At 46.2% G+C, this 26124-nt stretch overlaps 2 protein-coding genes across 16 annotated transcripts in view; one reads left to right on the forward strand and one right to left on the reverse strand.

Moving 5' to 3' along the window:
- LOC120045073 (RNA-binding protein Musashi homolog 2) overlaps positions 1 to 26124 on the forward strand; it is a 406518-nt gene that overhangs the window by 310466 nt on the left and 69928 nt on the right. For 9 of the 14 annotated variants that reach the window (XM_038989926.1, XM_038989927.1, XM_038989924.1 and 6 more), the window contains exon 9: positions 1620 to 1791. In XM_038989926.1, the coding sequence (XP_038845854.1) occupies positions 1620 to 1791 (172 nt within the window). The remainder of the gene's footprint in view (positions 1 to 1619; positions 1792 to 26124) is intronic. The other 5 variants (XM_038989932.1, XM_038989930.1, XM_038989934.1 and 2 more) reach the window with 1 other exon arrangement.
- LOC120045074 lies at positions 16002 to 24312 on the reverse strand. Of its 2 annotated transcripts, XM_038989941.1 has the most exons (8): positions 22269 to 24312; positions 21254 to 21317; positions 20826 to 20924; positions 20579 to 20722; positions 20241 to 20361; positions 20081 to 20152; positions 16951 to 17022; positions 16002 to 16427 (listed from the first exon to the last, which is right to left on the reverse strand). In XM_038989941.1, the coding sequence occupies exons 4-8, from the start codon at positions 20720 to 20722 to the stop codon at positions 16222 to 16224; spliced, it is 615 nt and encodes a 204-aa protein (XP_038845869.1). In that variant the 5' UTR covers positions 20826 to 20924; positions 21254 to 21317; positions 22269 to 24312; the 3' UTR covers positions 16002 to 16221. The 2 variants fall into 2 exon arrangements, with proteins under 2 accessions (XP_038845869.1, XP_038845868.1); XM_038989940.1 differs by having other exon boundaries at positions 21254 to 24312.

A 26124-nucleotide genomic window follows, 5' to 3' on the forward strand; every position in this document is an offset into this window, starting at 1 on the left:
ATAGAATGATGAACTAGTCTTATAGCTTGAGGGTAGAAGCTGTTCCAGGTCCTGTTGGTTCCAGACTTTTTTTTTGGGTTCCAGACTTGGTGCATCGGTACCGCTTGCCGTGCAGTAGCAGAGAGAACAGTCTATGGCTTGGTTGAGTCTTTGGCAATTATTAGGGCCTTCCTCTGACACCGACTGGTATAGAGGTCCTGTATGGAAGGGAGCTCGGCCCCAGTAATGTACTGGGCTGTACACGCTACCCTCTGTAGCGCCTTGCGGTCGGATGCCAAACAGTTTCCATACTAAGCGGTGATGAAGCTTGTCAAGGTGCTCTCAATGGTGCAGCTGTAGAACTTTTTGAGGATCTGAGGGCCCATGACAACTCTTTTCAGCCTCCTGAGGGGGAAGAGGCGTTGTTGTACCCTCTTTTCGACTGTGTTGATGTGTGTGGACCATGATAGTTTGTTGGTGATGTGGAAACGGAGGAACTTGGAAACCAAGGAACTTGAAGCTCTCGACCTGTTCCACAACAGGCCCGTCGATGTGGATGGGGCCGTGCTCGGCCCTCCGTTTCCAGTAGTCCACGATCAGCTCCTTTGTCTTGCTGACGTTGAGGGAGAGGTTGTTGTCCTGGCAACACACTGCCAGGTCTCTGACCTCTTCCCTGTAGGCTGTCTGATCGTTGTTGTGCATCATGAAAATATTGTCTCATTTACATTGTGTTGATTATTGCCGAGAGGGGATTCTTTCTCAAAAACAGAGTAAAGATGGCCTCAAGATGGAGCCTTCTAGAGGACAAAGTAACTAGGCTAATGCACATCGCAAGCTGCTCCAAGGATTTGGGCAGTTTTGACTCCCAAGAGCAGCAGCTCACTTTGAGCAGGCCAAGAACCGTCGCAAACACAAGTAAATTAGAGGCAAATGATTGTGTTCTTCAGGCCCAGTCCTAGCAGTTCTGCTGCCACCCTAGGCCAGATCAACATATGCCACCCCTGTGTCATGTAAGGTATAAAGATCTGGAATGGATTGATAGATTAGAGTAGAGTAATGATATGTATCATGCACAATTGGTGCATTTCAGTTGAGCTTATTCAGTAGCACTTGGAAACGAAACATTGTTGCCAACTATTCTTTTCGGATAGTTACAATGTTGCAATCACTAGGCAATCAACTGCCTAAAGTAGGACACAGAGTTGTTATCAATAAGCTACATATATCACACATGACACTAGTCACGACCCCACAATAGTTCAAATTACAATAAACATGTATTATCAACCAGTAGAACTGTAAAAAGAGTGAGATATAATTTGTGCTTTCATAAATGTATTGCGCTGGATCATTGTAAAATAATCTTTCTCTCAATGAACCAGCCTTAACCGATTTTGTTTATTTACATATCGAATTTGATTGTCAAACATCAGTTTGATAATTTCTTCATTTTGTGGCCGCAGTCTTAGCGCAGTACAAACATGATTTTTCCTCAGACACACTAACTTGAGCTGTTTAGAGAAAACCAACATTGTTTTTCTGTGAGCTACTGGAATCTGGTTACGTCCTGTCTAGTCCCATCCTTCTTCCTCCATGGGGCCAGTAGGACTGACGTTTCCCCTTTTCCACTGTGTCCACAGGTAGAATGTAAGAAGGCCCAGCCCAAGGAGGTGATGTTCCCACCAGGCACGCGAGGAAGGGCCAGGGGCCTGCCCTACACCATGGACGCCTTCATGCTGGGGATGGGCATGCTGAGTGAGTATGGACCAACACTACTCCAGCACAGTCCAGCACACTACTCAGTTCCACACGGTAACGCACTCCCTAACACTCACTCTCCAATAGCTGTGCTATAGTAAAGGTCTCCATAGATGAATTGGCCAAACCATTGGTTTTTGGATTGCTAGACCTTATGGTATTAGATGGAAACCAATGTGCTGGTGATATAAATAGTCTAACTAATGTCATGTTGTGATAGAGGAAAGGGTACTCAGATTAACTGGGTGGTGCTCCTCATTGAGCTATTCCAAGGTGTGCCATTTCTGTGGCCACAAGTGGTCTATTTTTCTGGCTCTGGTGAGTCCCAGGTGGCCCTGGGCGTAGGGAGCAGGGCACCACATTATCAGGATAAATTAAGAGGAAAATTGGGGTAATGTAAAATGATGGATTCATCACTCCGTTGGTGTAACCCCTGCTGTGGGTAATGACGGGGACACGGAGGGGTGTCATGGGGGGGAGGCATCATCTGTAGGGAGCCAACTGTAGCTCTATCTCTTCTGTCCTCTCCTCTCCCTCATCACCATTCAGCTCCCCATCCCTCTCTCTCTCTCTCTCTCTCTCTCTCTCTCTATATATATATATATATATATACCTCACCTCTCAGCGGTGTTGCTGAGGGCATGACACTGATATCAGACTGATTTTACTGATGGTAAAAGTGAAGGTAACACCCCGTAAGTGGTTCTGTCAGCACCGTAGTTCCCCGTCCAGATTTCTTCAGTTTGAACTATTAAACAAGCGCAGTGAACTTTTCAGAACTTATTACGGATCAATGCGTCACTGTGGAGGAGGGGGAAAACAGTGTGCTGCAGAGGGAGAAGTGGGGCTGTGGAGGAGGGGGGAAACAGTGTGCTGCAGAGGGAGAAGTGGGGCTGTGGAGGAGGGGGGAAACAGTGTGCTCCAGAGGGAGAAGTGGGGCTGTGGAGGAGGGGGGAAACAGTGTGCTCCGGAGGGAGAAGTGGGGCTGTGGAGGAGGGGGAAAACAGTGTGCTCCAGAGGGAGAAGTGGGGCTGTGGAGGAGGGGGGAAACAGTGTGCTCCGGAGGGAGAAGTGGGGCTGTGGAGGAGGGGGAAAACAGTGTGCTCCGGAGGGAGAAGTGGGGCTGTGGAGGAGGGGGAAAACAGTGTGCTGCAGAGGGAGAAGTGGGGCTGTGGAGGAGGGGGGAAACAGTGTGCTGCAGAGGGAGAAGTGGGGCTGTGGAGGAGGGGGGAAACAGTGTGCTCCAGAGGGAGAAGTGGGGCTGTGGAGGAGGGGGAAAACAGTGTGCTCCGGAGGGAGAAGTGGGGCTGTGGAGGAGGGGGAAAACAGTGTGCTCCGGAGGGAGAAGTGGGGCTGTGGAGGAGGGGGAAACAGTGTGCTCCAGAGGGAGAAGTGGGGCTGTGGAGGAGGGGGAAAACAGTGTGCTCCGGAGGGAGAAGTGGGGCTGTGGAGGAGGGGGAAAACAGTGTGCTCCGGAGGGAGAAGTGGGGCTGTGGAGGAGGGGGAAAACAGTGTGCTCCAGAGGGAGAAGTGGGGCTGTGGAGGAGGGGGGAAACAGTGTGCTCCAGAGGGAGAAGTGGGGCTGTGGAGGAGGGGGAAAACAGTGTGCTCCAGAGGGAGAAGTGGGGCTGTGGAGGAGGGGGGAAACAGTGTGCTCCAGAGGGAGAAGTGGGGCTGTGGAGGAGGGGGAAAACAGTGTGCTCCGGAGGGAGAAGTGGGGCTGTGGAGGAGGGGGAAAACAGTGTGCTCCGGAGGGGGAAGTGGGGCTGTGGAGGAGGGGGAAAACAGTGTGCTCCAGAGGGAGAAGTGGGGCTGTGGAGGAGGGGGAAAACAGTGTGCTCCGGAGGGAGAAGTGGGGCTGTGGAGGAGGGGGAAAACAGTGTGCTCCGGAGGGAGAAGTGGGGCTGTGGAGGAGGGGGAAAACAGTGTGCTCCAGAGGGAGAAGTGGGGCTGTGGAGGAGGGGGGAAACAGTGTGCTCCAGAGGGAGAAGTGGGGCTGTGGAGGAGGGGGAAAACAGTGTGCTCCGGAGGGAGAAGTGGGGCTGTGGAGGAGGGGGAAAACAGTGTGCTCCAGAGGGAGAAGTGGGGCTGTGGAGGAGGGGGAAAACAGTGTGCTCCGGAGGGAGAAGTGGGGCTGTGGAGGAGGGGGAAAACAGTGTGCTCCGGAGGGAGAAGTGGGGCTGTGGAGGAGGGGGAAAACAGTGTGCTCCGGAGGGAGAAGTGGGGCTGTGGAGGAGGGGGAAAACAGTGTGCTCCGGAGGGAGAAGTGGGGCTGTGGAGGAGGGGGAAAACAGTGTGCTCCAGAGGGAGAAGTGGGGCTGTGGAGGAGGGGGAAAACAGTGTGCTCCGGAGGGAGAAGTGGGGCTGTGGAGGAGGGGGAAAACAGTGTGCTCCGGAGGGAGAAGTGGGCCTGTGGAGGAGGGGGAAAACAGTGTGCTCCAGAGGGAGAAGTGGGGCTGTGGAGGAGGGGGAAAACAGTGTGCTCCGGAGGGAGAAGTGGGGCTGTGGAGGAGGGGGAAAACAGTGTGCTCCGGAGGGAGAAGTGGGGCTGTGGAGGAGGGGGAAAACAGTGTGCTCCAGAGGGAGAAGTGGGGCTGTGGAGGAGGGGGGAAACAGTGTGCTCCAGAGGGAGAAGTGGGGCTGTGGAGGAGGGGGAAAACAGTGTGCTCCAGAGGGAGAAGTGGGGCTGTGGAGGAGGGGGGAAACAGTGTGCTCCAGAGGGAGAAGTGGGGCTGTGGAGGAGGGGGAAAACAGTGTGCTCCGGAGGGAGAAGTGGGGCTGTGGAGGAGGGGGAAAACAGTGTGCTCCGGAGGGGGAAGTGGGGCTGTGGAGGAGGGGGAAAACAGTGTGCTCCAGAGGGAGAAGTGGGGCTGTGGAGGAGGGGGAAAACAGTGTGCTCCGGAGGGAGAAGTGGGGCTGTGGAGGAGGGGGAAAACAGTGTGCTCCGGAGGGAGAAGTGGGGCTGTGGAGGAGGGGGAAAACAGTGTGCTCCAGAGGGAGAAGTGGGGCTGTGGAGGAGGGGGGAAACAGTGTGCTCCAGAGGGAGAAGTGGGGCTGTGGAGGAGGGGGAAAACAGTGTGCTCCGGAGGGAGAAGTGGGGCTGTGGAGGAGGGGGAAAACAGTGTGCTCCAGAGGGAGAAGTGGGGCTGTGGAGGAGGGGGAAAACAGTGTGCTCCGGAGGGAGAAGTGGGGCTGTGGAGGAGGGGGAAAACAGTGTGCTCCGGAGGGAGAAGTGGGGCTGTGGAGGAGGGGGAAAACAGTGTGCTCCGGAGGGAGAAGTGGGGCTGTGGAGGAGGGGGAAAACAGTGTGCTCCGGAGGGAGAAGTGGGGCTGTGGAGGAGGGGGAAAACAGTGTGCTCCAGAGGGAGAAGTGGGGCTGTGGAGGAGGGGGAAAACAGTGTGCTCCGGAGGGAGAAGTGGGGCTGTGGAGGAGGGGGAAAACAGTGTGCTCCGGAGGGAGAAGTGGGCCTGTGGAGGAGGGGGAAAACAGTGTGCTCCAGAGGGAGAAGTGGGGCTGTGGAGGAGGGGGAAAACAGTGTGCTCCGGAGGGAGAAGTGGGGCTGTGGAGGAGGGGGAAAACAGTGTGCTCCGGAGGGAGAAGTGGGGCTGTGGAGGAGGGGGAAAACAGTGTGCTCCGGAGGGGGAAGTGGGGCTGTGGAGGAGGGGGAAAACAGTGTGCTCCGGAGGGAGAAGTGGGGCTGTGGAGGAGGGGGAAAACAGTGTGCTGCAGAGGGAGAAGTGGGGCTGTGGAGGAGGGGGAAAACAGTGTGCTCCGGAGGGAGAAGTGGGGCTGTGGAGGAGGGGGAAAACAGTGTGCTCCGGAGGGGGAAGTGGGGCTGTGGAGGAGGGGGAAAACAGTGTGCTCCGGAGGGGGAAGTGGGGCTGTGGAGGAGGGGGAAAACAGTGTGCTCCGGAGGGAGAAGTGGGGCTGTGGAGGAGGGGGAAAACAGTGTGCTCCGGAGGGAGAAGTGGGGCTGTGGAGGAGGGGGAAAACAGTGTGCTCCGGAGGGAGAAGTGGGGCTGTGGAGGAGGGGGAAAACAGTGTGCTCCGGAGGGAGAAGTGGGGCTGTGGAGGAGGGGGAAAACAGTGTGCTCCGGAGGGAGAAGTGGGGCTGTGGAGGAGGGGGAAAACAGTGTGCTCCAGAGGGAGAAGTGGGGCTGTGGAGGAGGGGGAAAACAGTGTGCTCCAGAGGGAGAAGTGGGGCTGTGGAGGAGGGGGAAAACAGTGTGCTCCGGAGGGAGAAGTGGGGCTGTGGAGGAGGGGGGAAACAGTGTGCTGCAGAGGGAGAAGTGGGGCTGTGGAGGAGGGGGAAACAGTGTGCTCCAGAGGGAGAAGTGGGGCTGTGGAGGAGGGGGGAAACAGTGTGCTCCGGAGGGAGAAGTGGGGCTGTGGAGGAGGGGGAAAACAGTGTGCTCCGGAGGGAGAAGTGGGGCTGTGGAGGAGGGGGAAAACAGTGTGCTCCGGAGGGAGAAGTGGGGCTGTGGAGGAGGGGGGAAACAGTGTGCTCCAGAGGGAGAAGTGGGGCTGTGGAGGAGGGGGGAAACAGTGTGCTCCAGAGGGAGAAGTGGGGCTGTGGAGGAGGGGGAAAACAGTGTGCTCCGGAGGGAGAAGTGGGGCTGTGGAGGCGGGGAGTGCTCATGTGAGAATATTAACTGCCAACTTATTTGGAGACACTCTTATCTAAATGAAATTGGAAAAAGCAGGACAGCGAAACATTCCTTTGTATAATTTGCATTTGGAAAAACCCCAGAGCCGGCCTCATTATTTAACTGTATGGTTCTTATACGCCAAATCTCATTAAATCCTGTCCCTAGTTCCTTTGTTTACTGCACCTAATCTAGCCATTTATCTTTATTGTGTTGTGCCCGATGTATGTTTGCTGAAATTAATACACATTTGAACCTGGGCAAAGTATGGGTGTACCAGATGGATAATTGATTTTAAAGTGAATCAGAACTGTTGAACCATAAAATAGGTACATTAGCATGCATATTAATAACGCAAATAAGAGGGCCTGGAAGCAGCCCTGGGGCCAGATCCACTGACAGCCTTTATTTACAGCCTTTATTTACTGAGATGGCGGGCGGCGGAGACGCTAGGTTCAACACGCCAGAGTAATGAGTTCTCCCCCTTCTTCTCCTCTACTCCTTCTCTTCTCCTCCCTCTTTTTGTCTTCTGTCTTCTCAGACTCAGATCCTCCTAGTTAAAAACCCCTTTGTGTGTTTATGTACAGATGCCATATCTTAATTAGACCTAGTTTCACACAGCAGGAAAATAATACTGTAGCAACAGGAAATGTGAATTGTTATGTGGATTATAATTAATGGACATATTTCTTAGTGGTAGCTACATTTTTTGTTAGGGCAAATCAAGTCTGACATTTTAAAGTGGAAATTACACATTTTATAAGCCTTTTTAAACCATGAATATTAGGGATGCATGATATATCTGTGAAAATATCGGAATCGACCGATATTAGCTAAAAATGCCAACATCGACATCGGCTCCGTGTCTAGTTTAACGCCGATGTGCAAACCGATGTCAAAGCTGACGTGCATACCTATATAACGTAGGTACATGACGTAATGATGCCACATACAATTTTGCGCTACACCTTCAGCACAGCATTCCTAACCTAGCCCACAATGTCTGCTGTGTGGATCAAGCAGTCAACAAGTCGAGCAGTCATTTGAAAGAGTTTCAAAGGTGAAATCTATTAACGCCAAGATAATTCATTGCCCTTGACAATCAACAATTCTCTGTCGTGGGTTATGTTGGCTTTCGCCGACTGGTCGAGCACCGGTACACACTACCAAGTGCGCTATTTTTTTGATGTTGCCCTACCAGAGTTACACAGTAATAGCGTCACAGCTATTAGCTTCACAACTGACATTTGGGCCAGCGATATCAGCCCCATGAGCATGCTGAGTCTGACAGCACAGTGGGTCATTGAGGATTTTGTACTGAGGGAAGTCGTATTGCATGCTCATGAATGTGCTGGTTGTCATACCGCTGCTGCCATTTCAATGGCATTTGAGAACATGTTTGAAACTTGGAAACATGAACACACTAGCTAGCTCCATTCAAACAACTGACTCGAGAAATAAGCTCATCAACTGTGCCTGCAGCAGACGTGATACCCTCTGTCATGGCATTGAAACGCCTGCTCAACAAAACTGCCGACACAGGCAGTGAACAAGCGATTCGGTGGCATTCTCTCTTTACTGTGTCGCCATCATGCTCGATGCAGGACTGCTACATCGATGCAGACAGGAAGAGAGGCCACGGACAGACAGAGCTGAAACTTCACTGCTTGACATGTATGATGAAATCCTTGTTGAGAATGAAACGACTGAACAAATGAACAACGAAACAGCACAGCAAGTAAGTGAAAGAAATAGGTTTTGGTTATGTTTTACTGGTAATGGGGACATACGTAAATGCCAACAAAATAACTTTTTGGTCAGTGTGGTGTGTGTGTGTGTAACCTTTATTTAATTAGGCAAGTCAGTTAAGAACAAATTCTTATTTACAATGACAGCTTACCCCAGCCAAACCCGGACGACGCTGGGTCAATTGTGCGCCGCCCTATGGGACTCCCAATCACGGCTGGAAGTGATACAGCCTGGATTCAAATCAGGGACTGTAGTGACGCCTCTTGCACTGAGATGCAGTGCCTTAGACCGCTGCGTCCATGTGTGTGTGTGTTAACTATTTAACTGTTCTAGAATGCTTGAAAGGCCGCAAACATTTTTAAATCGGTTATCGGTATAATTTTCTTTGACAAGGACAATATCGGATATTGGCCAAAAATCACTAATGAATATATTACACGTTTCCATTTCCTGCTGTGCAGGAAAATTACTGCAACAACAGGATGATCAAATTAAGATACAGCATCTGTACGTGTGTAAATGCTTGCCCCCGCACTTCTTAACAATGACACATTACATATACACACATGCAGGCTGCTGATTGGGGTGACTGAATACAGTTGAAGTCGGAAGTTGACATACACTTAGGTTGGAGTCATTAAAACTTGTTTTTCTGCTAGCTGCGCCACCAGAGTCTCTGGGTTCGCGCCCAGGCTCTGTCGCAGCCGGCCGCGACCGGGAGGTCCGTGGGGCGACGCACAATTGGCCTAGCGTCGTCCGGGTTAGGGAGGGTTTGGCCGGTAGGGGCACATTGGTGCGGCTGGCTTCCGGGTTGGAGGCGTGCTGTGTTAAGAAGCAGTGCGGCTTGGTTGGGTTGTGCTTCGGAGGACGCATGGCTTTCGACCTTCGTCTCTCCCGAGCCCGTACGGGAGTTGTCGCGATGAGACAAGATAGTAATTACTAGCGATTGGATACCACGAAAAATTGGGGAGAAAAGGGGATACAATTTTTAAAAATTAACATTTTATTTAAAAAAACTTGTTTTTCAACCACTCCACAAATGTCTTGTTAACAAACTATAGTTTTGGCAAGTCGGTTAGGACATCTACTTTGTGCATGACACAAGTAATTTTTCCAACAATTGATGACAGACAGATTATTTCACTTATAATTCACTGTATCACAATTCCAGTGGGTCAGAAGTTTACATACACTAAGTTGACTGTGCCTTTAAACAGCTTGGAAAATTCCAGAAAATTATGTCTTGGCTTTAGAAGCTTCTGATAGGCTAATTTACATAATTTGAGTCAATTGGAGGTGTACCTGTGGATGTATTTCAAGGCCTACCTTCAAACTCAGTGTCTCTTTGCTTGACATCATGGGAAAATCAAAAGAAATCAGCCAAGACCTCAGAAAAACCCTTGTAGACCTCCACAAGTCTGGTTCATCCTTGGGAGCAATTTCCAAACGTCTGAAGGTACCACGTTCATCTGTTCAAACAACAGTACGCAAGTATAAACACCATGGGACCACGCAGCCGTCATACCGGTCAGGAATGAGACGCATTCTGTCTCCTAGAGATGAACGTACTTTGGTGTAAAAAGTGCAAATCAATCCCAGAACAACAGCAAAGGACCTTGTGATGATGCTGGAGGAAACAGGTACTAAAGTATCTATATCCACAGTAAAATGAGTCCTATATCAACATAACCTGAAAGGCCGCTCAGCAAGGAAGAAGCCACTGCTCAAAAACCGCCATAAAAAGCCAGACTACGGTTTGCAACTGCACATGGGAACAAAGATCGTACTTTTTGGAGAAATGTCCTCTGGTCTGATGAAACAAAAATAGAGCTCTTTGGCCATAATGACCATCGTTATGTTTGGAGGTCAAAAGGGGGAGGCTTGCAAGCCGAAGAACACCATCCCAACCGTAAAGTACGGGGGTGGCAGCATCATGTTGTGGGGGTGCTTTGCTACAGGAGGGACTGGTGCACTTCACAAAATAGATGGCATCATGAGGTAGGAAAATTATGTGGATATATTGAAGCAACATCTCAATACATCAGTCAGGGAGGTAAAGCTTGGGTCTTCCAAATGGACAATGACCCCAAGCATACTTCCAAAGTTGTGGCAAAATGGCTTAAGGACAACAAAGTCAAGGTATTGAAGTGGCCATCACTAAGCCCTGACCTCAATCCCATAGAAAATCTGTGGACAGAACTGAAAAAGTGTGTGCGAGCAAGGAGGCCTACAAACCTGACTCCGTTACACCAGCTCTGTCAGAAGGAATAGGCCAAAATTTACCCAACTTATTGTGGGAAGCTTGTGGAAGGCTACCCGAAACGTTTGGCCCAAGTTAACCAACTTATAGGCAATGCTACCAAATACTAATTGAGTGTATGTAAACTTCTGACCCACTGGGAATGTGATGAATGAAATAAAAGCTGAAATAAATCATTCTCTCTACTATTATTCTGACATTTCACATTCTTAAAATAAAGTGGTGATGCTAACTGACCTAAGACAGGGAATTTTTACTAGGATTAAATGTCAGGAATTGTGAAAAGCTGAGTTTAAATGTATTTGGCTAAGGTGTATTGTAAACTTCCGACTTCAACTGTATGTGTCCTGTTTGAACGTCTGTCTGTCTGTGAATGTGTCTGAGAGTGTGGCACTCTGATGCTGGAGTGTGTGTGAGAGAGAGTGTGTGTGTGTGAGTAAGGTTTTCTTTCTGTCTATGGGCACATGGCAGCGGCTGCTCTGTATGCTCCTGATGTGCTGTAGCCCTCCCCCATGTCCTGCGCCAGCGGCCCCAGTGTCAACAGAACGCCACAGAACAGTATTCACGCCATGGCCTTTAAATACCAGCTCCTGACCCCCCCCCCCACTCCCGGCATGTAGATGTGCCTTATTTAACTCTCTGCTGGGATAGTCAGCACACAGTTACCTACCTACCGCACTGCAGCAGGAGGCCCAGGTCAAACACAGACACACACACACTGGCTAAAATATCTTAGCTATTCCCTTTTAGGGCTTTTACTGAACTCCATGTGGTTGGTTCAATCACAATTTTTTGGTGATGGTGTTTTCTACATGCACAGTCTAAATCAGGGGTCTCCAACCTTTTCTAGCATGAGAGCTACTTCAAAAAACATTTTACGTTGCGAGCTACTCATTTTCTTTCTAGCTTTCAAATAGGAACATTCTTCTCCTCTGCCCTGCAACTCTTCCCCAGGTTCTTAGTGTACAAGAGAAAGTAGTGCACTGTTTTCTGTCAATATACATGTTAAAATAATGGTTCATTAACAACTCTAAGGGGGCCCATATAAAAATATACATTTTTGCCCTGTTTTATATTTTGCCAAATGATGTTCTCAGTTACATTTTTCCTGGTTTTAGATTTAGTTTTGTTTTTCAGTCTTAAAATTATAATTTTTCATAGATAGCAATGAAATTTGATGTTCTGAGTCTATTTCAATGCTTAAATAACATCAGAATATATATATATATTGAGAAGGTTTTGGGGAAAGTACACTAAATTACCAAATGTTTGTGGATACCTGCTCGTTGAGCATCTCATTCCAAAATCATGGGCATTAATATGGAGTTGGTCCCCCTTTGCTGCTACAACATTCTCCACTCTTCTGAGAAGGCGTTCTACTTGATGTTGGACCATTGCTAAAGGGATTTAATCCATTCAGCCACAAGAGCATTAGTGAGGTCGGGAACTGATGTTGGGCAATTAGACCTGGCTCGCAGTTGGCGTTCCAATTCATCCCAAAGGTGTTCGATGGGGTTGAGGTCAGGGCTCTGTTCAGGCCAGTCAAGTTCTTCCACGCCGATCTCAACAAACCATTTCTGTACGGACTTCCCTTTGTGCACAGGGGCATTGTCATCCTGAAACAGGAAAAGGCCTTCACCAAACTCTTGCCACGAAGTTGGAAGCACAGAATCGTCTTGAATGTAATTGTATGCTGTTGCGTTAAGATTTCCCTTCACTGGAACTAAGGGACCTAGCCCGAAAAACAGCCTCTGACCATTGTTCCTCCTCCACCAAACTTTACAGTTGGCACTATGCATTGGGTCAGGTAGCATTCTCCTGGCATCTGGACTGCTAGATGGTGAAGCGTGATTCAGCATTCCAGAGAACGTGTTTCCACTGCTCCAGAGTCTAATGGCGGCGAGCTATACACCACTCCAGTCGATGCTTGGCATTGTGCATGGTGATGTTAGGCTTGCGTGTGCTGCTCCAGCATTTCATGAACGTCCCGACAAACAGTTATTGTGCTTTGGAAGTATGCTTGGGGTCATTGTCCATTTGGAATACCCATTTGCGACCAAGCTTTAACTTCCTGACTGATGTCTTGAGATGTTGCTTCAATATATCCACATAATTTTCCTACCTCATGATGCCATCTATTTTGTGAAGTGCACCAGTCCCTCCTGTAGCAAAGCACCTCCACAACATGATGCTGAAACCCCCGTGCTTCACGGTTGGGATGGTGTTCTTCGTCTTGCAAGCATCCCCCTTTTTCCTCCAAACATAACGATGGTCATTATGGCCAAACAGTTTTATTTTTGTTTCATCAGACCGGAGGACGTTTCTCCAAAAAGTACGATCTTTGTCCCCATGTGCAGTTGTAAACCGTAGTCTGGCTTTTTTATGGCGGTTTTGGAACAGTGGCTTCTTCCTTGCTGAGCGGCCTTTCAGCTTATGTCGATATAGGACTCGTTTTACTGTGGATATAGATACTTTTGTACCGGCTGCGTGGTCTCATGGTGTTTATACTTGCATACTATTGTTTGTACAGATGAACGTGGTACCTTCAGGCGTTTGTAAATTGCTCCCAAGGATGAACTAGACTTGTGGAGGTCTACAACTTTTTTTCTGAGGTCTTGGCTGATTTCTTTTGATTTTCCCATGATGTCAAGCAAAGAGGCACTGAATTTGAAGGTAGGCCTTGAAATACATCCACATTTACATCTCCAATTGACTCAAATGATGTCAATTAGCCTAACAGAAGCTTCTAAAGCCATGCCATCATTTTCTGGAATTTTCCAAGCTGTTTAAAGTGTATGTAAACTTCTGACCCACTGGAATTGTGATACAGTGAATTATAAGTGAAAGAATCTGTCTGGAAACAATTGCTGGAAAAATTGCTTGTGTCATGCACAAAGTAGATGTCCTAACCGACTTGCCAAAACTATAGTTTGTGAACAAGACATTTGTGAAGTGGTTGGAAAACATGTTTTAATGACTCCAACCCAAGTGTATGTAAACTTACGACTTCAACTGTGTATAGTGTATTTCTGTCAACCCAGAAGACGGTATCACATCAACTGGCAACACAGAGTGATAGACAAGCTCGCGCACCACACAGACAGGGACAATATTACTGGAAATTAATTGGCAGATATTGTGTTAGGTTTGTCTTTTTAAGCCAATCGTGGCTAACCAGGGGTGGGATAATGTCAATGTTGCATTGAATAGGTAATAGCTGGGAGCTTGCAGTGTCTGATACTTGTGAGATTTGTTTATGACCGTTTGCGGTGGAACTTGTGAAAAATGCATGTACTTTCAGAATTGTTTGGCAAGCTACTCATAGGTGGGCTGCGAGCTAACCTGTTGGAGACCCCTGGTCTAAATGCTAAAGTTGACAGTCAAACAGCAATGTGTGGTTTATTGTTGTGGTCATGGTGGTAATGATGCCGTCTCTTCCAATGATCACATCATTGCCAAATTCACAGTGATCTGGTGATGTGTTTTCTCATCAGTCCCCAAGAGGAAGGGTTGGAGCTCGTCTAGCCTCTCCTATTTCAATCCTGCAGGTCAAGTCTCCCCTCATCGCCCCTCAGCCAGAAGCAGCTTCTCACTTGGTCAGGATTAAATTGAACTTTGTCATGGGCAGCAAAAGGCTGATTGGATATTTATTACCCAGACAGACATGTTTCTTTCCCCTGGAAGTGGAAGAGCTGGCCTCTGAGCTGTCCTCTGTCTCTGTACCAACAGCCCTGGTCTGGTCTGGTCTGGGGTGACGCTGAGATAACAGCAATCATCACAGTCATACAGTATTAATGTACCTCCAGAGAAACGATGCTGATACATCCCTCTTAGTATTTGTGTAACTCCAGAAGAGATCATTGCCAACAACTATATGTATTGATAATGTTTAGCTGGGGAAAGCAAACAGAAAGTGTCCGGTGACTGTACTGCAGAAAGTTAGTTGCAGTGTATGCTCACTAGAGAGAGCAAATCTGTTTGAAATAATGGACACTTTCACAGGGAACAGCAGACTAGTTTATCAAGTTATTACTCTCTGATAACCTTATTAAAGTAGAAGAATATCTGCAGTGAAACAGGCTTTTCCTGGTATTGTCTGTTTAATGCTATCATGTGTGTGTTCTCTGTACATTTACCAGTGGACTCTGGTAATTTGCTCCTGGCCTGAGGGAATCCCTTTTTACTGGCTAATTCAGTCAAAGTTTTGGCCGGAGATGATAACAGCTTTTTATGACAGATAAAGGCTTTGAAATATTCTCGCAAACAGTGTGTTTGTGTGATGATCAAACATATTTTTCTTGATCTGTGATTCGATCATACCTTAGTGTGGATGATGATCAGTCAAACTCACTCACTCACTTACTCACCTGTTCACGCTCTCACATTTCTCAGTATACAGAGGAATACACACACACACACACACACACACACACACACACACACACACACACACACACACACACACACACACACACACACACACACACACACACACACACACACACACACACACACACACACACACACACACACACACACACACACACACACACACACACACACACACTGCCCAAACACACACTCTGTTTCTCAATATGTTCCCCCAGCTGCTGCTGTTTGAAACCTGTCCAGATAATTAACTTGTGGGCTGGTGGTTGTAATGAGCGTCTTGACAGCAGAGGAACAATAAATCAGCTGCTTTTAACTTTGTCTTGTTGGCCCGCCAGGTCTGCTTCAGCTTCGCTCAGCCCCCTCACACACACAAACACACACACACACACACACACACACACACACACACACACACACACACACACACACACACACACACACACACACACACACACACACACACACAGTCTTGCATTTCTAACCAATTTAGGACTCCTCACATTTACATACCTTTTTAGGACCCTGCTTTCCAGACATCATAGAAGCACAGAAATTACACTCATGAGCTAGAAAAAAAATCTAATATGAGGAAATCACCGAAAGTTGCTGACTTCTTGAAAAAAGATCACTTGTAATTTTACCACCTACTTGAGACCGCACATTGCAAATCAAATCAAATCAAATTGGTCAAATACACATGGTTAGCAGACGTTAATGCGAGTGTAGCGCATTGCTTGTGCTTCTAGTTCCGACCGTGCAGTAATATCTAACAAGTAATGTAACAATTTCACAACAACTACCTTTTACACACAAGTGTAAAGGAATGAATACGAATATGTGCATATAAATATATGAATGAGCGATGGCCGAACGGCATAGGCAAGATGCAGTAGATGGTATAGAGTACAGTATATACATATGAGATGAGTAATGCAGGGTATGTAAACATTATATAAAGTGGCATTGTTTAAAGTGACTAGTGATACATTTATTACATCGATATTTGATGCATTCATTCTATTTTATGACTGAAAATATTGCATGTAGAATGCCACAATGATGCAACACGGATGGCAACTCAACGGCTGTAGTGTAGTTCTACTGTAGTGTAGTTCTACTGTAGTGTAGTTCTACTGTAGTGTAGTTCTACTGTAAAGTATTTAAACTGGAACAACCATTTCAGTAATGGAGTCATTATATCCAAGTAACAGATTAATAGTTTAGAAAAATGTATTTTATTTTTCTGTAACATTCAAAGTCAGCAGGCTTTGTATTCTTGAGACCTTAGTCACTCCAAAAGTGAACAACCCACCTGGGAAAACTTCCCCCAAACAGAGTGAGATGGAGGACATTCATCAACTGCCTATGAGCTTAAGTCAAGTAAGTCCCATTAAATCCTCAGAGGTACACCAAGATAGAAGCATCTTATACACTTATTATCTCTGATCTGCAACTATTTTGTTGTGTACATAGAACTTTACTGCTCTCCAGTCCCTGTTTACTAGCGCTTGGCCAGAAGCAGCAATGCATTTCTCACAGTCTTGTTTTCCAGGCGTTTTTCCCATTCGGATAAAATTCATCAAGGAATCTTCAACTGCATCCACCTCTATTGTCGACCAAAACCTTTTTGTTCCTTTGGCACCTTTGGAAAGAGATGACATTATGAATGACTACATTAAATAAAGGTTGAGTACAATACAGTATGTGTTCATCTCTGTATTAACTCTACCAGGTTGCAGCTGTATCTGCAGAGAGTGTTGAGGTTAAACTAACAATCCCAACTAAATAACTACATAGAGAAGGATGTGAGAGAAGAATGTGCAATGCTGACATCAAGGCAGAGTCAATCTGTATGAAATCTAAGCCCATCAAAAGGTTTGCAATGTAATCCTTCTAATAAAAGCAATACTTATTAAATTAAGTTCCCTCACCCAGGAAAAACAATGTAAAGTGTGGTAATCCTTCTGTGTTATCATCTATCCTGACACACTAGTTCAGATCTAACGTCTTGACTTGTGTCCAATCCAAACTGAACCGTTCTGTGCTGGCATGGTTGGAAATACACTAACTGATGAAAACAGGATTGATCTGGACCAGCACAGTACCATAAGCTGACACTACAGAGTGAAAACGCACTGACTGAAGGCAGCAGGAAACATGCTTACTGTGTGAGCCTCTCCTTTGTCCCAGCTTTCCCTTGGTCATTGGCTGTTTGGCCCGAATCGCTGACATCTCTCCTGGAAAACATCAGTGGAAATCATGTCAGTTTCACCCAATCCAACCTATCAACCAATCCATAAGCGATAACTGTTGGAAAAACTCAAAATGCAGGTTTATAACAGCTGTGCCATTCAAGCCTATTGAATATGGTATGAGAGGGACGGCTACAGCCACCCAAACCCTACAGATACAGCCATGTATTGAGAGGGGAAAGCACAATACCATGCTGAAATGAAGGCAGACTCCATCCTAACCTTTTTCACACCACTGTACAATCCAAACTGAACCGTTCTGTGCTGGCATGGTTGGAAATACACTAACTGATGAAGACAAAACAGATCTGGACCAGCACAGTACGGCCAGAATACTTATGGCACCGACAGAGATGGTCGCCTCGCTTCGCGTTCTTAGGAAACTATGCAGTATTTTGTTTTTTAATGTGTTATTTCTTACATTGATACCCCAGGAAATCTTAAGTTTTATTACATACAGCCGGGAAGAACTACTGGATATAAGAGCAACGTCAACTACCAACATTAAGTCCAGGAATATGACTTTCCCAAAGCGGATCCTCTGTTTCGACTATCACCCAGGGCAATGCATCAGATCCCAGTAGGTGACCCAAAACAACGGCGCCACAGATGGCAGATGGCGCGGTCTTCTGGTCAGGCTCTGTAGACGGGCACATCGCCCACATCTCACGAGTATACTACTCGCCAATGTCCAATCTCTTGACATCAAGGTAGACGAAATTCGAGCAAGGGTTGCCTTCCAGAGAGACATCAGAGATAGTAACATTCTCTGTTTCACGGAAACATGGCTCACTCGGGATACGTTATCAGAGTACGTAGAGTCACCCGGTTTCTTCACGCATCTCAGAAACAAACATCTCTCTGGTAAGAAGAAGGGCGGGGGTGTATGCCTTATGATTAACAATTCGGGGTGTGATCATAACAACATACAGGAAACTCAAGTCCTTTTACTCACCTGACCTAGAATTCCTCACAATCAAATGCCGGCCGCATTATCTACCTAGAGAAATCTCTTCGATTATAATCACAGCCGTGTATATCCCCCCCAAGAAGATACCTCAACGGCCCTGAAAGAACTTCATTGGACTCTATGTAAACTGGAAACCACATATCCTGAGGCTGCTTTTATTGTAGATGGGGATTTTAGCGAGGCTAATCTGAAAACAAGCTCCCTAAATTTTATCAGCATATGGAATGCGTGACCCGGGCTGGCATGATTCTGGTTCATTGCTACTCTAACTTCTGCGACGTATACAAAGCCCTCCCTCGCCCTCCTTTCGCAAATCTGACCACGACTCCATTTTGTTGCTCCCAGCCTATAGACAGAAACTAAAACAGGAAACGCCTGTGCTCAGGTCTGTTCAACGCTGGTCCGACCAATCTGATTCCACGTTTCAAGATTGCTTCGGTCACGTGGACTGGGATCGAGTTTATTTGAAAGTGCATCAGTGATGTTGTACCCACGGTGACTATTAAAACCTTCCCCAACCAGAAACCGTGGATTGATGGCAGCATTCGCGCAAAACTTGAAAGCGCGAACCACTGCTTTTAATCATGGCAAGGCGACCGGAAACATGACCGAACACAAACAGTGTAGCTATTCCCTAGGCAAGGCAATCAAACAAGCTAAGCGTCAGTATAGAGACAGAGTAGAGTCGCAATTCAACGGCTCAGACACAAGACGTATGTGGCAGGGTCTACAGTCAATCACGGATTACAAAAAGAAAACCAGCCCCGTTGCGGACACCGATGTCTTGCTCCCAGACAAACTAAACAACTTCTTTGCTTGCTTTGAGGACAATACAGTGCCACTGACACGGCCCGCTACCAAAACCTGCGGGCTCTCCTTCACTGCAGCCAACGTGAGTAAAACATTTAAACGTGTTAACCCTCACAAGGCTGCTGGCCCAGACGGCATTCCTAGCCGCGTCCTCAGAGCATGCGCAGACCAGCTGGCTGGTGTGTTTACAGACATATTCAATCAATCCTTATCCCAGCCTGCTGTGCCCACATGCTTCAAGAAGGCCACCATTGTTCATGTTCCCAAGAAAGCTAAGGTAACTGAGCTAAATGACTAGCACCCCGTAGCACTCACCTCCGTCATCATGAAGTGCTTTGAGAGACTAGTCAAGGACCATATCACCTCCACCCTACCTGACACCTAGACCCACTCGAATTTGCTTACCGCACCAATAGGTCCACAGACAACGCAATCGCAATCACACTGCCCTAACCCATCTGGACAAGAGGAATACCTATGTAAGAATGTTGTTCATCGATTACAGCTCAGCATTTAACACCATAGTACCCTCCAAACTCGTCATTAAGCTCGAGACCCACCGCCCTGTGCAACTGGGACCTCGACTTCCTGACGGGCCACCCCCAGGCGGTGAGGGTAGGAAACATCTCCACCCCGCTGATCCTCAACACTGGGTCCCCACAAGGGTGCGTTCTCAGCTCTCTCCTGTACTCCCTGTTCACCCATGACTGCGTGGCCATGCACTCCTCCAACTCAATCATCAAGTTTGCAGACGACACTACAGTGGTAGGCTTGATTACCAACAACGATGAGACGGCCTACAGGGAGGAGGTGAGGGCCCTCGGAGTGTGGTGTCAGGAAAATAACCTCACACTCAACATCAACAAAACAACCTCAGGAGGCTGAAGAAATTTGGCTTGTCACCAAAAACACTCACAAACTTTTACAGATGCACAATCGAGAGCATCCTGTCGGGCTGTATCACCGCCTGGTACGGCAACTGCTCCGCCCACAACCGTAAGGCTCTCCAGAGGGTAGTGAGGTCTGCACAACGCATCACCGGGGGCAAACTACCTGCCCTCATGGACAACTACACCACCCGATGTCACAGAAAGGCCAAAAAGACCATCAAGGACAACAACCACCCGAGCCACTGCCTGTTCACCCCACTATCATCCAGAAGGCGAGGTCAGTACAGGTGCATCAAAGCTGGGACTGAAAAACAGCTTCTATCTCAAGGCCATCAGACTTACACTGACTGAAGGCAGCAGGAAACATGCTTACCGTGTGAGTCTCTCTTTTGCCCCAGCTTTCCCTTGGTCATTGGCTTTTTGGCCCGAATCACTGACATCTCTCCTGGAAAACATCAGTGGAAAACATGTAATTTTCAAACAGGACATTGTAATTAAGAATAGGTCCATGTGTATGTAAAGTATAGACATACCTGTCAGATTTTCTTCATAAAAATTGCCTTCCTCTGATGATCCTGGGACATAACCATCTACACTGTTGCCAATGCTGGTTATTGAGTCATCAGTCTTGTATCCAAGCATAGCTTTGGTCAACTGTATTGAAGAAAAAAATTATATTGGATAACTAGACAGATGACAAAGTATTTGGACACCGGCACATTTTGATTAGTTACGACTGTGCTCCTCTACTTGTTTATGTTATAATACTATGAATATGGGATGAAAGTGCACACTTGCCCATCTTTGATTTACAAAGCTGATTCACAAGAACTTACAGTATGTGCTGGTGTTGAATGACACTTTAACTTACGTATATACTGTCTGTTCTGATCAACGGTGGTGCATCATCCAACACATTGACTATCGACCCAGAAGTACTGGCAGCCTCAGAGGTACTGGCAGCCTCAGAGGTACTGGCAGCCTCAGAGGTACTGGCAGCCTCGGTGTCTGACATCTAAGGATACAATAAAATGATATTAGTCATGTGCAAATTAGGCAATAGGATATGATAACGATTCAACCATCCCCAGTATCCTCATTCTAAACAACTGACAAACCTGCGCTTCGGGATTTATCTTTTCCTTTTCAAATCTGGCCTCACAAGTTGAACTATGCTTCTTTAGATTTTACATGCGCCTTCTTAGCCTCTGCAGTGCCTTTGTAAAGGAAGACAAAAAGAATAGTTGAGACTTAATAGAATGACAAGATTGCTCGGCACACAACAGGGGATGGGCTGGGGGACACCAATGACTGTTATCATTGACTAATAGAGGTCCAACAAACATCTATTACAATTTCTGTTTTTTTAAACTACTTTCAAGGTAAAAAAGCAAGTATAAGCATAACATAAGCACATTATGCAAGTTCCTGCATGCAACTAAAGCTGAATCTGTTTTTATGGATGGACTAAAAGAGAATCAGTATGAGTGGTTTGGCTAAAGCAAGGCAAGCGTACTCTAAATACTAGGCAAATCAGAAAACATACCGCATTGGTTACTTTGTAGGTTCCTGGACTCTTATCTTCCATTATGTTTTAGATCTTAAAAAATCTGTGTAAGAAATAGGGATTTGGTTAAAGAATCTGCCAATATATGTATGTATTGTATGTATGTATTTTTCAAGACAGTGAATTGTCACAGTCCTACCAAAATTGACACTTTCCACAACCCTTATTCTTGTTGTGGTGTTTCACTCTTTTATGTGCAAAAAAAAAAAGAACTAGGAACCGCACCACGCCCCTCCCCCCACCCAAACTAATGTCCATGGTTTTCAATAAAAAAAATCTGGTCACTTATTTCTTAATTAGTTTAACATATTTCTTATTTTCATCTGAATTATTTCAATGTAAAAAACGGTATTTGGGTAAGAAAGGGCTATAAAAAACGGGCGCAACTTCAATACATGAATTTAATGAGGGGGTTTAAATATTTTAACACACATACAGGCTTATAACTTGACAAAATAGATGAAAAGGAACTGGCTTTTCTTGCTAGCTTGTTACACTATAGCAATATTATTTTCCAATGCATGTAACATTGTTAACCACAATCATGTATTCTGAATCAAAGACACGTTTACCAATTATGCTAAACTTATTAGCTAGCTTGCAACCATAGCTAGCATATTATTATTTTTTAACTAGCATGGGTAGCATGCTAACCGTTAGCTAGCACGCTAACCGTTAGCTAGCACGCTAACAGTTAGCTAGCACACTAACCGTTAGCAAGCCACAAATAACTATAAGGTAGAAACATGCAAAGTAACAATTGCGCATTAATGAATTGTTTGGATAAACCTGCCAATTTCAATCTGTCATGACGCAGTATATCTGACACAATGCGGCTTTCAGACATGTCAATGCATGTTGGATTCCACCGAAAGACATACATGACTGACATTAATTCATTAAAAATAAAGACAACGAGAACATGCATTGCTTGTCAATACACCAAATACAATTTTAGCTAAAATATTGGTTAACAGTTTAGTTAATAGCTTACCTTCTTGCATGAATGCAAACATCTGCAACCATCCTCCTCTTCCTTAAAACACGTGCTGCACAGCTACTTCAGTGGTGATCACGCTCAGGCAGGGACAGGCTTGCCAGGTCAATTTCAAATTTCTAGGAGTCTGCTCAAAACCAGACTTCAAAACCCACCTTCACTAGCACAATTTTAGCAGAATACAGGGAAATTAATGATTTTTTAAAAATGCCATGTTGGTAACGTTGCAATATAGAAGTAGTATAACAACTTCCACCTAGCGACCAAAACCTTTCACCTGCCGCAAAGTTTTAAAAGTACATCAATAAACCACAAAATAGTGTACATGGCAACCTTGGGCAGAGATTTATGCTGCAACATGGGGGAGGGGGAACTGTGTATCTTTTATTATTATTATATTTTTATTAACAACAAATCAATACAGGAAGTACATATGGGAACACAAGTATATATAAATAATATACAAAGGACAGGGGAGGGGGGGGACTGTGTTGACCTATAAAACCTTTGATAGTTTGGTACTTTTGTGCACTTTGCAGTGGGGGAGGGGCAGGACCTCAAGCGGAAATTATGGCCAGTAGATATGCATAACAATGATTCCATCAGCCCAGATTTCTGAATATGTCTGCAATGTTATTACTGTTAGCCACATTTCCTTAGACAATTTGGGTTTGTAGCTTACACAATCAGTATCAGTGAGGTGTTAAGTGCAGCTACTTGAATGGTCTGTACATGAGAGATGGAGTGGTGGATATGTACATTTTTCACTGGGGAGACTTGCTGACACAAAAGTAGCTTATGGCAGGTTAATATTCGATCTAGCAACCTAACCCATCAGCAATCAGATGAATTACCTGCCCACAGACCACTCAAACAGCCTACTGATATTAACAACAGAGAGTTATGGGGAGGGAGGTATAATCAAAATGTCTGCTTAATGCTTTTGAGGGAGCAGCAGAAAAGTGTACCCAACCTGGGGTACAACTTGCTAGAATTGGTAGTTGAAGCAGTAGTAGTAGCCATGCAATGGCAGTAGTGTTGTAGTTGAGTCACAAAAGTCAGAGTCAATTCACAAGACCCTATGGCTACTCTGAGTTGAGTCAAAGTCACCAATGTTGGAGTCAGGAGTCGAGTCACAAGTCCCTATGGCTGAAATCAGAGTCCCACTGTTTGGTCCAAGAGTTCAAGTCTAAGACAATGGGTCCATATTAACTTAATATTAAGTTATTAACCCAGTCAGATAGTGGCAGGAGGAATTTGATCAATCATTTTTCATATCCCCTTTCTTTCTGTGCCAACAAATGTTTATATGCTACAGGTCAACCAGATTGTCAGCTAGCTAGCTAATTAGGTAACATGTTGAACATGGTGTGGCTGCACAGCTTCTTCATATTTGATGTAGTCTAAATAGAAACTGAAAGACACAGACAGACAGATACACCTCTATAAACTATACTGATGTCAGATATTAGTGGCTAATGTGCACATTCTGTGGAGGTCAACTAGATCTGTTAAAAGGTCTACAGCAACAACAACACATTTTATGTTTGTGTTAGAGAGCACATAACATGCCTATCTGAATTTAACTTAATCATTTGAAATCACATATTTCAATGTTAAGCTTTGATTTGTAACATTAACTGTTTTTCAGTGCATAGTAGTCTACAAGAGTCTGTAGAACAGGTTCATATTAGTGGTACAGTTGAGTGAAAATTCCAGCCAGCAGTTGAAATTTTGATACATTGTATGACACACCCTACACTACAGCCAATCATTGAGCAGCCTCCCATCCCCCTCTCCTTTACCAGGTCATATGCTGTATATTAAGGCCACATATAAGTATTAATGAACAAACAGCTATAGACTGTACTGAAGTCAGATATTAGTGGCTAATGTTAACATTCTGTGGAGGTCAACTGCTCCTAGATCTGTTAAAAGGTCTACAGCAATAACAACACATTTTATGTTTGTGTTAGAGAGCACATAACATGCCTATCTGAATTTAACTTAATCATTTGAAATCACAAATTTCAATGTTAAGCTTTGATTTGTAACATATTAACTGTTTTTCAGTGCATAGTAGTCTACAAGAGTCTGTAGAACAGGTTCATATTAGTGGTACAGTTGAGTGAGAATTCCAGCCAGCAGTTGAAATCCACCCACAACCACAAAGTCATATACACTGCTCAAAAAAATAAAGGGAACACTAAAATAACACATCCTAGATCTGAATGAATTAAATATTCTTATTAAATACTGTTTTCTTTACATAGTTAAATGTGCTGACAACAAAATCACACAAAAATGGTCAATGGAAATCAAATTTATCAACCCATGGAGGTCTGGATTTGGAGTCACACTCAAAATTAAAGTGGAAAACCACACTACAGGCTGATCCAACTTTGATGTAATGTCCTTAAAACAAGTCAAAATGAGGCTCAGCAGTGTGTGTGGCCTCCACGTGCCTGTATGACCTTCCTACAACGCCTGGGCATGCTCCTGATGAGGTGGCGGATGGTCTCCTGAGGGATCTCCTCCCAGACCTGGACTAAAGCATCCGCCAACTCCTGGACAGTCTGTGGTGCAACGTGGTGTTGGTAGATGGAGCGAGACATGATGTCCCAGATGTGCTCAATTGGATTCAGGTCTGGGGAACGGGTGGGCCAGTCCATAGCATCAATGCCTTCCTCTTGCAGGAACTGCTGACACACTCCAGCCACATGAGGTCTAGCATTGTCTTGCATTAGGAGGAACCCAGGGCCAACCGCACCAGCATATGGTCTCACAAGGGGTCTGAGGATCTCATCTCGGTACCTAATGGCAGTCAGGCTACCTCTGGCGAGCACATGGAGGGCTGTGCAGCCCCCCAAAGAAATGCCACCCCACACCATGACTGACCCACCGCCAAACCGGTCATGCTGGAGGATGTTGCAGGCAGCAGAACGTTCTCCACGGCGTCTCCAGACTCTGTCACGTCTGTCACATGTGCTCAGTGTGAACCTGCTTTCATCTGTGAAGAGCACTGGGCGCCAGTGGCAAATTTGCCAATCTTGGTGTTCTCTGGCAAATGCCAAACGTCCTGCACGGTGTTGGGCTGTAAGCACAACCCCCACCTGTGGACGTCGGGCCCTCATACCACCCTCATGGAGTCTGTTTCTGACCGTTTGAGCAGACACATGCACATTTGTGGCCTGCTGGAGGTCATTTTGCAGGGCTCTGGCAGTGCTCCTCCTACTCCTCCTTGCACAAAGGCGGAGGTAGCGGTCCTGCTGCTGGGTTGTTGCCCTCCTACGGCCTCCTCCACGTCTCCTGATGTACTGGCCTGTCTCCTGGTAGCGCCTCCATGCTCTGGACACTACGCTGACAGACACAGCAAACCTCCTTGCCACAGCTCGCATTGATGTGCCATCCTGGATGAGCTGCACTACCTGAGCCACTTGTGTGGGTTGTAGACTCCGTCTCATGCTACCACTAGAGTGAAAGCACCGCCAGCATTCAAAAGTGAACAAAACATCACCCAGGAAGCATAGGAACTGAGAAGTGGTCTGTGGTCACCACCAGCAGAACCACTCCTTTATTGGGGGTGTCTTGCTAATTGCCTATAATTTCCACCTGTTGTCTATTCCATTTGCACAACAGCATGTGAAATTTATTGTCAATCAGTGTTGCTTCCTAAGTGGACAGTTTGATTTCACAGAAGTGTGATTGACTTGGAGTTACATTGTGTTGTTTAAGTGTTCCCTTTATTTTTTTGAGCAGTGTATATTAAGGCCAAATATAAGTCTTAATGAAGAAACTGCTATAGACAATACTGAAGTAAGATATTAGTGGCTCATGTTAACATTATGTGGAG

This window comes from Salvelinus namaycush, chromosome 3 (assembly GCF_016432855.1).
Source record: "Salvelinus namaycush isolate Seneca chromosome 3, SaNama_1.0, whole genome shotgun sequence".
Lineage (NCBI taxonomy): Eukaryota > Metazoa > Chordata > Actinopteri > Salmoniformes > Salmonidae > Salvelinus > Salvelinus namaycush.

Bases quoted from the DNA above. Each gene is read 5' to 3' on its own strand.
- LOC120045074 (XM_038989941.1), bottom strand. From the start codon at position 20,722: ATGTCAGACACCGAGGCTGCCAGTACCTCTGAGGCTGCCAGTACCTCT. The intron at 17,023-20,080 runs GTAAGCATGTTT...GATGTTTTCCAG, and splicing joins GCAAAAGAGAGACTCACACG to GAGAGATGTCAGCGATTCGG. The intron at 16,428-16,950 runs GTAAGCATGTTT...CTCTTTCCAAAG, and splicing joins ACAAAGGAGAGGCTCACACA to GTGCCAAAGGAACAAAAAGG.